This window comes from Meles meles, chromosome 13, assembly GCF_922984935.1.
Source record: "Meles meles chromosome 13, mMelMel3.1 paternal haplotype, whole genome shotgun sequence".
Taxonomy (NCBI): domain Eukaryota; kingdom Metazoa; phylum Chordata; class Mammalia; order Carnivora; family Mustelidae; genus Meles; species Meles meles.
Window position 1 is genome coordinate 61,295,959 of NC_060078.1, and position 12,915 is coordinate 61,308,873.

General features: G+C 51.9%; 1 protein-coding gene across 1 annotated transcript; it reads right to left on the reverse strand.

Annotated features, from left to right (window-relative positions):
* Positions 1-70: 70 nt before the first annotated feature.
* CUEDC2 (CUE domain containing 2) lies at positions 71-7,042 on the reverse strand. The gene is made up of 9 exons (XM_046026132.1): positions 7,000-7,042; positions 1,956-2,042; positions 1,451-1,594; positions 1,295-1,356; positions 1,083-1,213; positions 816-998; positions 638-699; positions 496-556; positions 71-409 (listed from the first exon to the last, which is right to left on the reverse strand). Exons 2-9 carry the CDS (start codon positions 2,027-2,029, stop codon positions 263-265), a joined length of 864 nt encoding a protein of 287 aa, XP_045882088.1. The 5' UTR covers positions 2,030-2,042; positions 7,000-7,042; the 3' UTR covers positions 71-262.
* Between the last annotated feature and the right edge of the window lie 5,873 nt (positions 7,043-12,915).

Below are 12,915 nucleotides of genomic sequence, written 5' to 3' on the forward strand. Positions count from 1 at the left end.
GGGAGAGAGGTCAGACAGACACAGCACCCCAGCACCCCAGTGCTGAGCAGAAATGACCAGAATGCACTCATACCTTCCTGGGGCCACCTTTACTGTGCCCTTGGGCAGCTCCAAGAGGAGGTCAACAGTGTGGGGCAAGGAAGTAGAGAGCAGGGTGGAGAAGGGGGACAGGAGTTAGGGCGGGCCCTGTGGGAAGGTGTAGGGCTCCTGCATCCCTCTGGGATCTGAGCCTAGAAGGCTCCGGCAGAGTCTGGCGAATGCCTCAGTGGAAGCGGTACTTTCTGGCGGGCTTGAGGTTGATGTATGTGGCCTTCATCTCCTCCGCCTCAGGGTTCCGCACGTCTTTGAATCGCTCCCCCTTGGTACTTACTACCTGGTTGTCAATGTAGCGGATCAGCTTCTTGGGGGCCTGTCAGGCAACTGGATGGTGAGCAGCAGAAGCCAGGAGACGCCCCCCACCCCCCTCCACACCTCTAGCAGCCATAGCCCTCTCACCTCCCTGGGAGCCATGGGCCGGTGAATCTTCTGATCCTCTGCGCTATCCACCATCATGTACCTGCCAAAAACTGGCTGGCTGAAGCTCCTGCCACCCCGGGAAGACCTTCTACGGGTCTAGCCCAGCCCAGCCCAGACTCACTTCTGCAGGATGAAGGACTTCAGTTCATCCTTTTGGGGGCCTCTGAGGCGCCTGGGCAGGTCCTGCAGAGAAGAGAAGCCCAGTCTAAATCCTAGGGAACCAGCAGAAGCAGACAGGGATAGGCTAGGGGCAGGGGCTGAGGCTATTTGGGTGGAGGGGGATGTCTAGCAGAGGATACCTGGTTGGGGCCGTCCCAGGCTGGAGGCCCCTCCTCCTTCCCCTCTACAAGCATCTGCACAGCTTCTTCCAAGTCTCCCCGAGCTTTGGCCAGCACCCACTGGGCCTGCTCCACTGAACAGGTAGGGAACACCTCCAGGAGGACATCCACCCCTGGCAGCAGCTCCTCCTCAGCACCAGCTGCCTGTGGGCAAAGATGTTGACAAGAAGCAGTACTTCCTTCTTTCCTGACCCCTAATTCTCTCCCAGTAGCCTCCTCTACCAGTACCTCATCCTGGGTGTCTCCAGAAGCTGTAGGAGAAGCCCTAGTCTCTTCTTTGAGCTTTTCAGGCCGCTGCAGGGGCTCTGGGGAGACGGGCATCTGACGTTGGATCTCAGAGCTCTGTGGTTGCAGGTTCTCTTAAGGAAGCAGAGAGAGCATCAGGTTTGTCAGGATTTGTGGGGATGGGGGTTATGAGTCATCCCAGGCCCCAAACTCACCTTTGTTCCTGGCACCACTTAACTGCACTGAGAGCTTCTGCATCATGTCCCCTATTGTCCCCCTGAAAAGACAAGGAGGGTGGTAAGAGGACGACTCTGCCCGCCCTCCACCGCCTGCCGGCCCTCCACCCCCTCTTTGCCCCAGCCAGATCCCACCTTGGAATGTGGGCAAAGCCAGGCACATAGGCCTCCATCATTTCAGTGAAGGCCTCCATGTCGAAGTTCTCCTCTGATGGCCCTGAGGGGCCCAGATCCTCCAGGACCCCAAGCACATAGGAGAAGATGACTTCATCCAAGCCGCTGCAGGAAGGGGACAGGACAAGCCCTGGGTAGGACACCGGGTACTTCCAGCAACACCCCCTCCCCCTCAGCCTGAGACTCGAGCCCTCGGCTTCACTGGGTCCATGAACCAGACTTCAAGCCTTGAAGCCAGAAAGTATCCCACCCTCCCACAGAGCTTAGGTTTCCCATCTGTCCAGCAAGGTGACAGGGACAGGTTAAGATTAAGGCCATACCAGCAGATCAGAATCAGCCCTCCCCCACCTCAGGATTCGAATGGAGGGCTTCCCACCCCAGTCTTTCTATGGGCCAGGGCCCAGAGTCCTGCCCAGCAGCTCCAACTCTGACCCTGGCATGATCCTTCTAGGAGAGCTGCTGCTACCTGAGGTCAGCTTCTGGGAGGTGCGTCTGGACAAAGGCAAGGAGGGCTGCACTGACAATCCTCTCCAGCTCCATGCTCTCTCCTCTTCTGCAGGGACAGAAGATGTAGGTTTGTCAAGCCCTCTTCTGCCTGCCCCTACCCAGTAGGCCCAGGCGTGGCCAGCCCCTCCCTCCTGCCCTGCTGTGGAAACCATTTGTTGATGCTGTCCACAGCTTCCAGCTCTGCAGCCCTCCCCCGCTCCCTCAAGCAGAGCTGCAGCCCCCTCCCTGCCCATCCCTCCACCTCCTTTGCCCCTGTCTCAGGAGAAGGCCTCCACAGTGGTTTCCCTCGCCCCTCCCCCGGCCTCTCCCCATCTCTCTATCCCATTCCCCAGCAGCAGGCCCAGACCCTTTGGCAAGAAGCCAAGGTCTTGGGGGTCACATGCCTCTTGGCTGAGGAATCCCATCATAGAGAGGGCCACTTGGCCCTCAAGTCCAACCACAAGGAGCCCATTGTCTAGCCCCCCCAAGAAGCAGGCCTAGGACCAAGCACAGCCTTCCCCCAGCCAGAATGGGCCACCCACCCACCCACTGCACAAAGGGGCTTTTCTGGCTCTGGGGCTCTGATGGAAGGGGAAGTCTTTCAGGTTCTTTTCCTGCCCAATCCAGCAGCTTGGGGTTATCTACACAGGACTTTCCATCCTCCATCCCAAAGCCTATGGAGCCCTCCGAGATCTGGCCTTTGCCCGGCTTTCCAACCTCATCACTCACTCCACTCCTGCCTCACCAGCCTCCTTGCTGGTCCTCAGACTTCCCCAGCTTCTTCCTTCCAATCTCCCCCATATAGCTACATGGTTCATCTCCTCATCTCCTCATCTCCTCATCTCCTCATCTCCTCATCTCCTCCATCTCCTCTGGAGTTCTGCTCAAATGTTGCCTTCTGAGAGAGACCTTCCCTAACTAACCTACCAAAAATAGGGAGTATTCCTGCTACTCCCTAGTCCCTTACCCTGCTTCATTTCCTATACAGCATCTACTACAGCTTAATGTTATCTTATGTTTTTTTTTTTGTTTGTTTTTGTTTTTTTTTTTTATCTTATGTTTATTGGCCTATTGTCTGACCTCCCTCATAGACTGTAAGCTTCAAGGTGCAGGGGTCTTTGTCTTATTCACTGGTGTAACCCTAGCACTTAGACAATTGCTTGTACTTAGTAAATGTTCAATAAATACTCATTGACTTATTTCATTCCCATCTACATGCTTTTGACTCCCACCAGTCCATATGTGGGAGTCAGGAACACATGGATGGTGATGAATGGCTCCACAGGCCAAATGTCAGCTTGTCTTCCCACTCAAGAGACTCAGAGGTATCTCAGATTACACCTACCCCACACTCACAATATTTCATGATCAGCGTAAGCGCCTCCCCCCCCCATTTCACTCGCTGACCCAACCATTCACTCACTCAGCTGCCAAACCTGAGACTTGGTATATGTGCTGCCGAAGCGAGCACACAAACCTGAGACTTGGTAATTACCCTTCATTTCACCCTCTCTCAACCTGATCTGCTGCACTCAGCCAATCCAATCATGTCGATTCCATTTCCTTATTAGTCTCCTTTCTATCCACTCTCCCCAGCTCATCTGGCTTCTGCTCCAACATCTCTACCAGAATTGCTCAGTCCAAGGTCATGAGTTACTTTTTCAGGTTTTGGTCTAATTAGGTTGAACCATTTAATCTTGCCAATACTGCCTGTTTTGGATCTATAGGAAGGAAAGGAGGGAAGGTGGGAGGGAGAGAAAGAAGGAAAGAAGGAAAAGAAAAGAAAGAAAAGACTATTTTTTCTGGTTGCACCTGATATTTGCCCTTTCAAGCAGCATTGATGTTGGTTTCTGACATACACTCTCCTTCTCCAGCCATTCCTTCCTGGGCTCTTTTCTCTGTTCCTCTCACTTCTGCTGGCAGCAAAGCTCAGGCTCACAGCCGCTCCTCCTCTCTTCTTGCTCCGCACCTCCCCCCAAGACCTTGTCTGGTCCCACACCTTTATGAACCAACTCTATATCACCAATCCCCAAATGCCAGTCCTCGAGCCCAGTCCCCTCCATGTAGCTACACATTTGCACGCCTCCCTCTCGGACACCTCCATGTGGGTCCCAAACTGACAGTCTCCGAAATCCTTTGCTCCTCCAAAGCTGTCATCAGTAAATGCACGTTCACGTACCCAGCTGCTCTTGCCGCAAGTCTGGGAATTATCCTGACACCATCTTACCACACCCAGTCAGCAAGCACTGACCATCACCTCTCACACCTCTCAACACATGTGCTTCTCTCCATCTCTCCTCCCATTCCACTCCACCGCTTGCCTTCACTGCCAGAGCCTCCTAACCCCTCCTCCTACCACTGTATTGTCCCCAAAATCTATTCTTTACAAAGATCACAGTTGCGTGACCTGTACAAAAATCCTATTTTTCCTGCTACAAATCTATCAGTGAAGTCCCCCTTCCCTCTGCTTAGCCCAGCTTCTTTTTGTGGCCTTTAGTTGAGGGCCTTACCCCTGCAGACATCTCTCCAGCCTCCCCATGTACCACACCCTCCCTGGATCACTCCCCTCCACCCTGGCTTTCTTCCAGTTTGCCAACCTTCAAGCTCTTTTGTGCCAAGAGCCTTTGCACAAACTGTTTCCTCTGCTTGGATAGCCTTCCACCTCCACCCCTTCAGTTGTGTAATACCTTCTCACCTGTCAGGTCTCAGTTTACAATCTTCTTCCTCTAGGGATGCTGCCCCTGACCCCTGAGAACTGCTTTGGTCCCCTCCGTCTTACACCCTCATCGCAGACTGCATGTTCCCATATTTCACAGTATCTTTCGCAGCTATAATTAAAAATAATTATTTGGGGAATGTTTAAGGTTTCTTCCAATTGTCTCATGAGGGCAGGGACTATACTCCTGGCTTATTCGTGAGTGTACACTCGGTATCCTATGGAGTGGGACACTCAATAAAGAGTTTCTCCCCGCTTTACAAATGAAGGAACTGAAGCTCAGTGAGTTTAATGATTTGCCCAACTCACTTGGCTGAACTGTGGTAAAGATTTAAATCTAGGTCGCCTCGCTCGTGTATTTTCCAGGTGATGGGGGGAATCTCAAGACTTCCAAGAGGGTTGAGACAGAACTACAATCTACGCTCACAGTTCCCCGGTCCCCTGAGTGGTAACACAGTGTTGCTGTGACAGCACGGGAGTCACTTTGGACAGCAAGACTGAGAAGCTCTAGCCTACTAGGGGGATATGCCTGCCTCTTGCTCCAGACTCTAGCATGGGCTCTGGACAGGAGAACAGCTCACACCACACATGCCAGATACCATTATGCAGTTCCGCCAAAAGGTCAGCCACCTAAGAGACCTACAACACCCACCCTGGATTACATCAAATCCTGGCTGCTGTCAGTTGCCTGGCAACCTCTGCTGGGACAAGGGCTGCAGTGAGAAAGTCTAGTTTCTAGGGAAGAAGTGCTCAGGGATGTGTCTGATGCCCCCAGGTTTCTAATCAAGGTCTGAGGACCAGGAGGTTGTTACTGGGAAACTCCTCACTATGCCCCCAAAGAATGTCTTCCTTCCCTAGGCTTTTGCTCTAGCTTGTCTCCTAAAGCAACACCCTCTCTTCTCCTGTTCTGGGGCTGACCAAATTTTACCCAGCCTTTAAAGCTTGCCACTTCTTTCTTTCACCCTTCTCCATCCTTCAGGCCTTCCTCAGCATTGCTTTCCTGACCACAGGCCACTTCTAATATTTCTCCTCCACAGTCCCCGAGCTAGGGAAGCTGTAGCCTAAGCACCCAGCCTTCTGCAGGGTAAGAACATGAGTTTCATGAGAATTTTCAAATTCTGGATGTAGTCCACAGAGTTCAGGGCTCCCTGGTTGGTAGTGTCCATGAAATGTGATTGTCTTCCTGTCATAAGTCCTGTTTAAATACCTCTGATGATGGTAATAATAATTCTATGCACTTTACATGTATTAACTTACCTAATCCTCACAATAACCCTAAAATATAGATACTAATATTATTATACTATTCCATTTTGCCCAAAAGGAAATGGAGACACTGAGAGGTTAAGTAACTTGTCCAAGGTCACACAGTAAGTTATTGGCCCATTTACATCCAAGCAGTCTGGCTCCAGAACCCTGTTAACCACTATGCTACACTACCTCATAAAGTAAATGATGTTCTGATCCTCCTGTCCTGCCTGGTTGGCCCTCCTCCCTACCTCAGAATCTTTGCTTACACGGGTCTCCCCACTCAGAACGTCTTTTCCTCTGCCTCTTATTCTGCAGGACTCACTTTCTCCCAATAGCGAACCCTGAGTGCCCCATCCTCACTTCTCCCAGATGGCTTGAGAGCGTACCCAGGACCAGGCACAAGCCTGGACTCTCCAGATGCTCAATACAGATTCCTCAGGACAAATTTAAATGAGACTGGGGGAAGGCGCACCACGCTGTTCCCTTGGGGTGGGGAGGTGCTTAAGGCGGAGAGAAAGCAGAAGGCCATACGGGAGGAGTCCTGGGAAGCAGTGTGGGCACTGAGGGTCTAGCACCGAGGTCTTCACTGGTTTCTCAGCCACTATGAACCCCAGCTCCTGGGGCCCTAGTGCCATAATGCAGGTTCCAGAGGACATCGTTGTCCCCTGACCCCCAAGTCAAGTCTTAGAGGCGCCAAGGACACTGAGGGCTACAAGGGATTCCGGCACCCAAAGTCAGACCGGGGCACGAACGGGATGGTGCACCCCTGAAGCAGGAGCTCCCTAAACAAGCTAGCGGAATACCCATAGGGTCTGGAATAGTGGGCCCGAGGGCACCGGGATGCGGTTGCAGCCCTGGGGACACAAGACTAGGGAGGCCTGAGTAAGCTGGGATGTGCCTTGATACAGGCCACGGCAAGAATCAGAGATGGGGGGCCGATGGGCCCCAGAGAGTACCGTGGGGGAACACACAGGACGGGTACCCTGGGTCAGCGTTCCCCGCGACTCTCCTAGCCCTGGGCCGGGGGCCGGGGGCCGGGGGCCGGAAGGGAAATAACCTGCTCCGTCGGGCGCCGCCGGCGACTTGTCCCGCGCGGTGCAGCTCTCATCCCCCAGCCCCACCAACGAGATCAAAGGCGAGGCCCAGAGCGGTTCCTTTTCAGAAGCGCCGCGGTAGCCATTTTTGAGAAGGGCATGTGCCCACAGCCGGGCGGGGCTTCTGCGCCCACGCTCATTTGTCTCAGGGTTTTGGACAGTCTCCCGCAGCGGCCATTTTTGTTGCGGGTTGGGAGGAATTAGGCGTGGAGGCCGCGCCAGTGGGTGGAGTATTAACTGCTGACTGCATCCCCGCCTAGTTTCTTGTCGGCTGGGAAACACCGAGAACCGTTCGACCCCACCCAGCGTCTTCTCGTCTGTCTTCCTTGCCCCAAAATCTCCGCCTTCAAATCCTATAGCTTCCTCCCCTCTCCTTGTCTCTGCAGTCTTTCCAGACTTGGATCCCTGATTGGATCTGGTGGCCCCTACGTCCAGAACCTGGTGTTCTTCCCAAATCCCTGTGTTTTCCCCCTTCCTGTCCGGTGTAGGTTCAAGGTCCGTCACCCAGTCAACTCTTAGGTGCTGACTTCCTTTCCCACCATATCTGTCCCCTTTGCTTTCCCTTAACAGCGAAGTTTCCCCCAAGATTAGGGTGGGTTACAGGGTCTGGGTCTTGAGATCATGAAGCCTGGTTTGGATGGAGGTAGCAGGGAGTGGGTGTTCTGGGTGAGTATCAACCTGAGCCCAGATCCAGGACAGTCTAGAGGCCATGCCAACTCTCAGGGCATTCATGCCCATGTTGGCAGACATATTGGCATGTCTCATATAGGCTAGGACAACTGAACTCCAAAACCTAGCAAGGCCTTAGCTTCTTTCTGTTCCTGCTGCCTCAGCTTCCCGGTGCTACCCTGTGGGGGAACCCACAGCCATCCCTTCCCAGGAATCCCTCCACCGGTCATGAAGGAAAGAGTTCCCTTCAAGGGTGAGCTAGCCCATCCCCAGCCAGCAGGGGTGGGCCCCTTCAGGGCTAGTTCCCTCATAAGGTACTGTGTACTCAGAGACTGTCACTGCCCTCAGGAGCTCATGGTCCAAGGTAGAAAGTCCCATCCTCTCCTCTCTCCTAAGGACTGCTCCCTCTCAAGCTCTGTCCCTTGCTGCAGGCTCCCGGCTACCCCCACCAGGGTCCTCTGGCCTCAAAGAATGAGATGTTCGCTGCTGGGGAGTCAGGGCGGGGAAAGGGGAGGGAGGAATGAGGGAGCACATTTGGCGTCGCGTCTCCCATAAAAACACTGCCGCTGCCAGCCTGGCGCTGCTAGGGTTAATGAGAGGTGGGGTGACAGCCACTTTGAACTCTGGCTAGGCTGGCTCCTGGGAAGGGGGGTGATGGGTAGCTCCATCAGCCCCAGGCCTCTGCCAGTCCTTTAAAGAGTTGGCTGTCCCTCCCTTCCCCCAGCCCCATCCCCGCCTTCATTGCACAATGCCAATGACTCTTCTCTCCCTACCACCCCCATTACGGGAACTTTTAGGTTTTCTCTGTCCCTACTTCTGGCCTGAGATCCCTGCAGCCATCCCTGTGCCTTTCTCTCCTCCCTTCTGGCCTGTTCCTGGGCTGGCAGTTGGATGTAGGTAGATATCATCAGAAAGAAGTTCCTGAGCTGGGGCGCCTGGGTGGCTGAGTGGGTTAAGCCTCTGCCTTCAGCTCGGGTCATGGTCTCAGGGTCCTGGGATCGAGCCCCACATCAGGCTCTCTGATCAGCAGGGAGTCTGTTTCCCCCTCTCCCTCTACCTGCCTCTTTGCCTACTTGTGATCTCTCTGTCAAATAAATAAAATCTAAAATAATAATAATAATAATAATAAAGAAATTGCTGAGCTTTGGGAGAAGGATCATGGGAAGACCTCTCAGGGGGAGTCCCTTGATTCCCAGCTCAAATCCTGAAGAGTCCCTACTCTGTGCAGCAGGGGATTGGTTCTGGGGTCAGAGGACGGTGGGCTGAGGAAAGGGACTGCCACAGGCACAAGGACACACAAACTTTAAGATAGGAGCTCTGGGGAACAACTTGCTTGGCATTCCATTGCTGGCCTGATCTTAAGCCCCTGATTCTTTGTCCCCTCAGGTCTCAGTCTCTCCAACCCCAAGATGAGACCAGATTCCACCTGCCCTGCGGGTGCTGCTGGAAGTCCCATAGGGAGAAAAAAGTGACGTGGTGACTCCTCTCTTCCCTCAAGTTGCTTCCTAGGTGTCCTCAGCTGAAGGGAAAAGCTAGAAGCCTATGCCGAAGCTTTCCCTAGCACATCAATTCCCCATCATCCAACCTCAGAATGAGGAACTGGGTTTGAAATTAGGCATAAAGGGCAGATTGCCCAGACATTAAGAGCAGAGATAAAGCCCAGCTGGCTGGTCTCAAGGGGTGGGAGGGACTCAGTCAGAGACTGAGGTGAGGAAGGGGACACTTCAAAAGGATGGGGAGGAAGGAGGGGGTCCCCGCTCTTGCTTGAGGTCAGAAAGGGCTCTCTGGGCAAGGTGCCCAGTCCTCCCACACCTTCCTCCTTTCTCAGAAGAGCCAGGATGGGGCGGGGGTGGGAGTTGGCTGGGGCAGGGAGGGGGCCCTATTTAAGGAGCATTCTCAGCATCCCTGCAGATCCAGCCCCAGGAGCAAGAGAGGAGGCTTCATGGGTATGTGTGGGCCCTTCGTCACAACCCAAGCAGGGTGGGGGTGGAATGGCTCCTGGGCTTGCAGGCTTGCCTTTCCCTCTCCAGGGATAGGCTGTGGCTCTGCCTGGAGACAGGGAATAGCCCCCATTGCTCTGTTTAACTCTCCAGAAGTGAAAGCGTGTTTCAGGGAAAGATTTCTCTTTCGCGCCCCTACGTAGCTCAGATCTTCATTTTCGGTGGGGAGATTTTCAGGGAGCTGGAACTTTGGGACTCCTATTTTGGGGATCCATATTTTAGGGTTCCCCTCTGGTTCAGGAAGCCTCCCAGTCTCCAGAGAGATGCCCTTCTCCATGCAGATATTCTGGCTCTTCCCTCGCCCCGACTTCTCCTGGAGTACCTCTCCACATCTGGCCCCACCAGGAGCACATCTGGGCAAGAAATGATTCCACAGTACTCATAGAATCCCTGCCATGGCCCCAAGCCCCCTCCCCTCATATCCTGCATCCCTCCTGTTGGAATTCAGAGAACTCTTGCCCCTTTCCCTGGGTATGGGCCCTGTTTTTCGGCTCTAAGCTCAGACCCTCCCTGGGATAGGAGGAATCTTGAGATCCCAGGTTCCTTATCCATGGTGGGAATCAGAGGAATTCACAGAAGAGAGCACAAGCACAGGAGGGCAGAATCAAGGCTGGGAGAATGTTGGCCACCTGGCTTTGAGAACTGAATTCCATAGGCTGTGAGCTTGAGCAGACGGCCTAGGGACTCAGTTCTGGTGCCCGGCTGTGCTGTACCATCAACAGAGAGGTCATGGGAAAGTTGCTGGCTCAGGCTCACAGCATCCCAGCCAGGCGCTCCTCCAGGCACTGGCTACATCTTTTAACAACTTCAACTTGGACAACACTTCTGCTCAAAGACCTCAAGAGCTTCTCCAAACTCCTTACTTTGTAATTAAAGTCTTTCATAGTATGGCCTCCACTTCGCTTTCAAGCCTGAGATTCCTTTCTCCCTGGTTATAACCTGCCCTCTAATGAACCACATTGCTCCCTGGTCCTGCTGCCATACCTTTACTCATGCTGAAACCTCCTCAGTTCTTCCTGGGACACCTCCTTCCCATCACTATCTGTTGGGATCCTAAACATCCTTGAAAGTCTCTCTCAGATGGCTCTTCGAGGAAGCCTCCCTCAACTTCCCAGCAGAGCAGATGATCTCCTGCAAATCCTCCATATTTCTCTCTAGAGGGGCTCATTCATGAACCCCACAGTGTCTAGTCAAATGCACATAGCTGTTCAGTAAATGTTCCTTGCATTTTGCTGAGTGTATTTAATATAGAAGAGGCAGTTTGGCCTAGAAGTTAAGGTACAGCTAGATTTCCCAGGTGCACTCTCCATTGTGTGAACTTGGGTAAGCTGTTTACCCGTATAGGTCTCAGTTTCCTCATCTGTAGGTAAAAAAAAATAATTACACAGACATCAAAATTTTGTGAGGCTTAAACGAGTTGATAGTTTCTTCTGTTCAGGGCTTCTGATAGTAAGTTCTCGGTTAAGTATGTGAGTTTATTATGATTCTTATTATAGTCCCTTAAATAGAATGTGAACTACCCCATTGCAGGGGTGGGGGTATGATAAGGATTAAAATTAGTCACAATCCAGGTTTACTGAGTGAAGGGCTCCAGACCAGATGCCAGGGGCAGGTAGGGCTGAGGCAAGACCAGGAGGAAGCCACCAGGACCAGAGTTTGGTGGCCCAAGACTGCTGAGATCTAGGAGTTGTGGATTCCCACCAACTGTACAACCTTGGGTGAGTCACTCCTTCTCTCTTGGATTCCCAGCATAATGTAAATTGAGGGGACTGGACCAAGTGAACAGCAAAGTCCCTGGCAACCGAGATGTTTTATGAGTTCTAAGCTTCTAAGGGTTAAGTTCAAATAAAAGATCAAAGAAGGAGGCATCTAGGCTCCCTGCAGGGCTCCCTTATGTCCACAGGGCCTGGAGAAAGCACTGGGCTGTGGAAGGATGCATGATAGCATGCAGGATGAAGGGAGTGGCCGCTCTTCCTTCAGAAAGCCTGTGATCAGGGGCTCTCTTCCCTCACTGGGCCTGTGGGTAAACTGGTGTGCAGGCTATGGGCATTTCTAGGTCTTAAGCAGAAGGCTTGGGGAGAAATGTCCTGAGCAATGCAGATTCTCAGCGATAGAGGAAGTTAAGAGACTTCAAGCTCTGAACCCGAGAGGATAGAGAAGAAAGGAGTTACAGAACACACCTTATGTGATGTGAGACTCAGTATTTAGTTGAAACCTGCCTTGTTTCAAAAAGGGATTTGAGGCTTACTGGCATGCAGACAATTCTCCAAGATTAAAATGTAACACATAGACATAGCTCTATAGCACATTTACTACTTTTTGACCCAGAGATTCAACTTGCTTGTTAGTTGTTTTTTTTTTTTTTAAGATTTATTTATTTGATAGAGAGAGAGGGAGAAAGAGAGAGAGCATTAGCAGCAGGGAGGGACAGTAGGAGAGAGAATCTCAAGCAGACTCCCCACTGAGTGGGGAGTCCAATGTGGGGCTTGATCCCAGGACCCCAAGATTATGACTTGAGCTGAAGGCAGATGCTTAACCGACTGAGCCACCCAGGCGCCCCTACTTATTACTGTTTTTAATTTTAGTTAGAAATTCCTTTAAACTTGCAAAAAAGTCTGCAGAATAGCACAAAGAAGTCTTGCTTACCCTTCTCCCAGATTCACCAATTCTTAACCTTTTGCCATGTTGCTTTCTCTAACCTATAGTCCTTATTCAAATCTTGCTACTTGTCCCATTAATGTCCTTCATAACAACTTTCATTCAGGATCCAAAACAGGATCATGCATATATTTAGTTTTCATGGCTCTTAGTCTCCCTTGACCTGAAACACCTTCTCAGCCTTCTTTTGCCTTTCAGGACATGGACGGTTTTGAACAATTAAGACTACTGTGGTTGTCTGTTTACATTTATCTGATTTTTCCTCATGATTATGGATTACTGCTGAACTGATGTTGTGTTTTCTCAGTTTAATATATCACAAAGTGCATGATATTGACTTGTCTTTGTTAAAGAAAAAAACTTTCAAGACACTCATTAAAGATGGTGAGAAAGACTTTATTCAGGAGGGACCACTGCGGTGGGCTTCAAGTGTTGTCAGTTTTCCCTGTGATTCTAGGGAATCTAGGATATGATTTTTTTCTTTGTAATTGATATCTTCTTGGAGACGCCTGGGTAGCTTAATTGGTTAAGCGCCTGCGTTCGGCTCAGGTC

Bases quoted from the DNA above. Each gene is read 5' to 3' on its own strand.
- CUEDC2 (XM_046026132.1), bottom strand. From the start codon at position 2,029: ATGGAGCTGGAGAGGATTGTCAGTGCAGCCCTCCTTGCCTTTGTCCAG. The intron at 1,595-1,955 runs GTAGCAGCAGCT...CCCTTCCTGCAG, and splicing joins CTCCCAGAAGCTGACCTCAG to CGGCTTGGATGAAGTCATCT. The intron at 557-637 runs GTGAGTCTGGGC...AGTTTTTGGCAG, and splicing joins AAGTCCTTCATCCTGCAGAA to GTACATGATGGTGGATAGCG.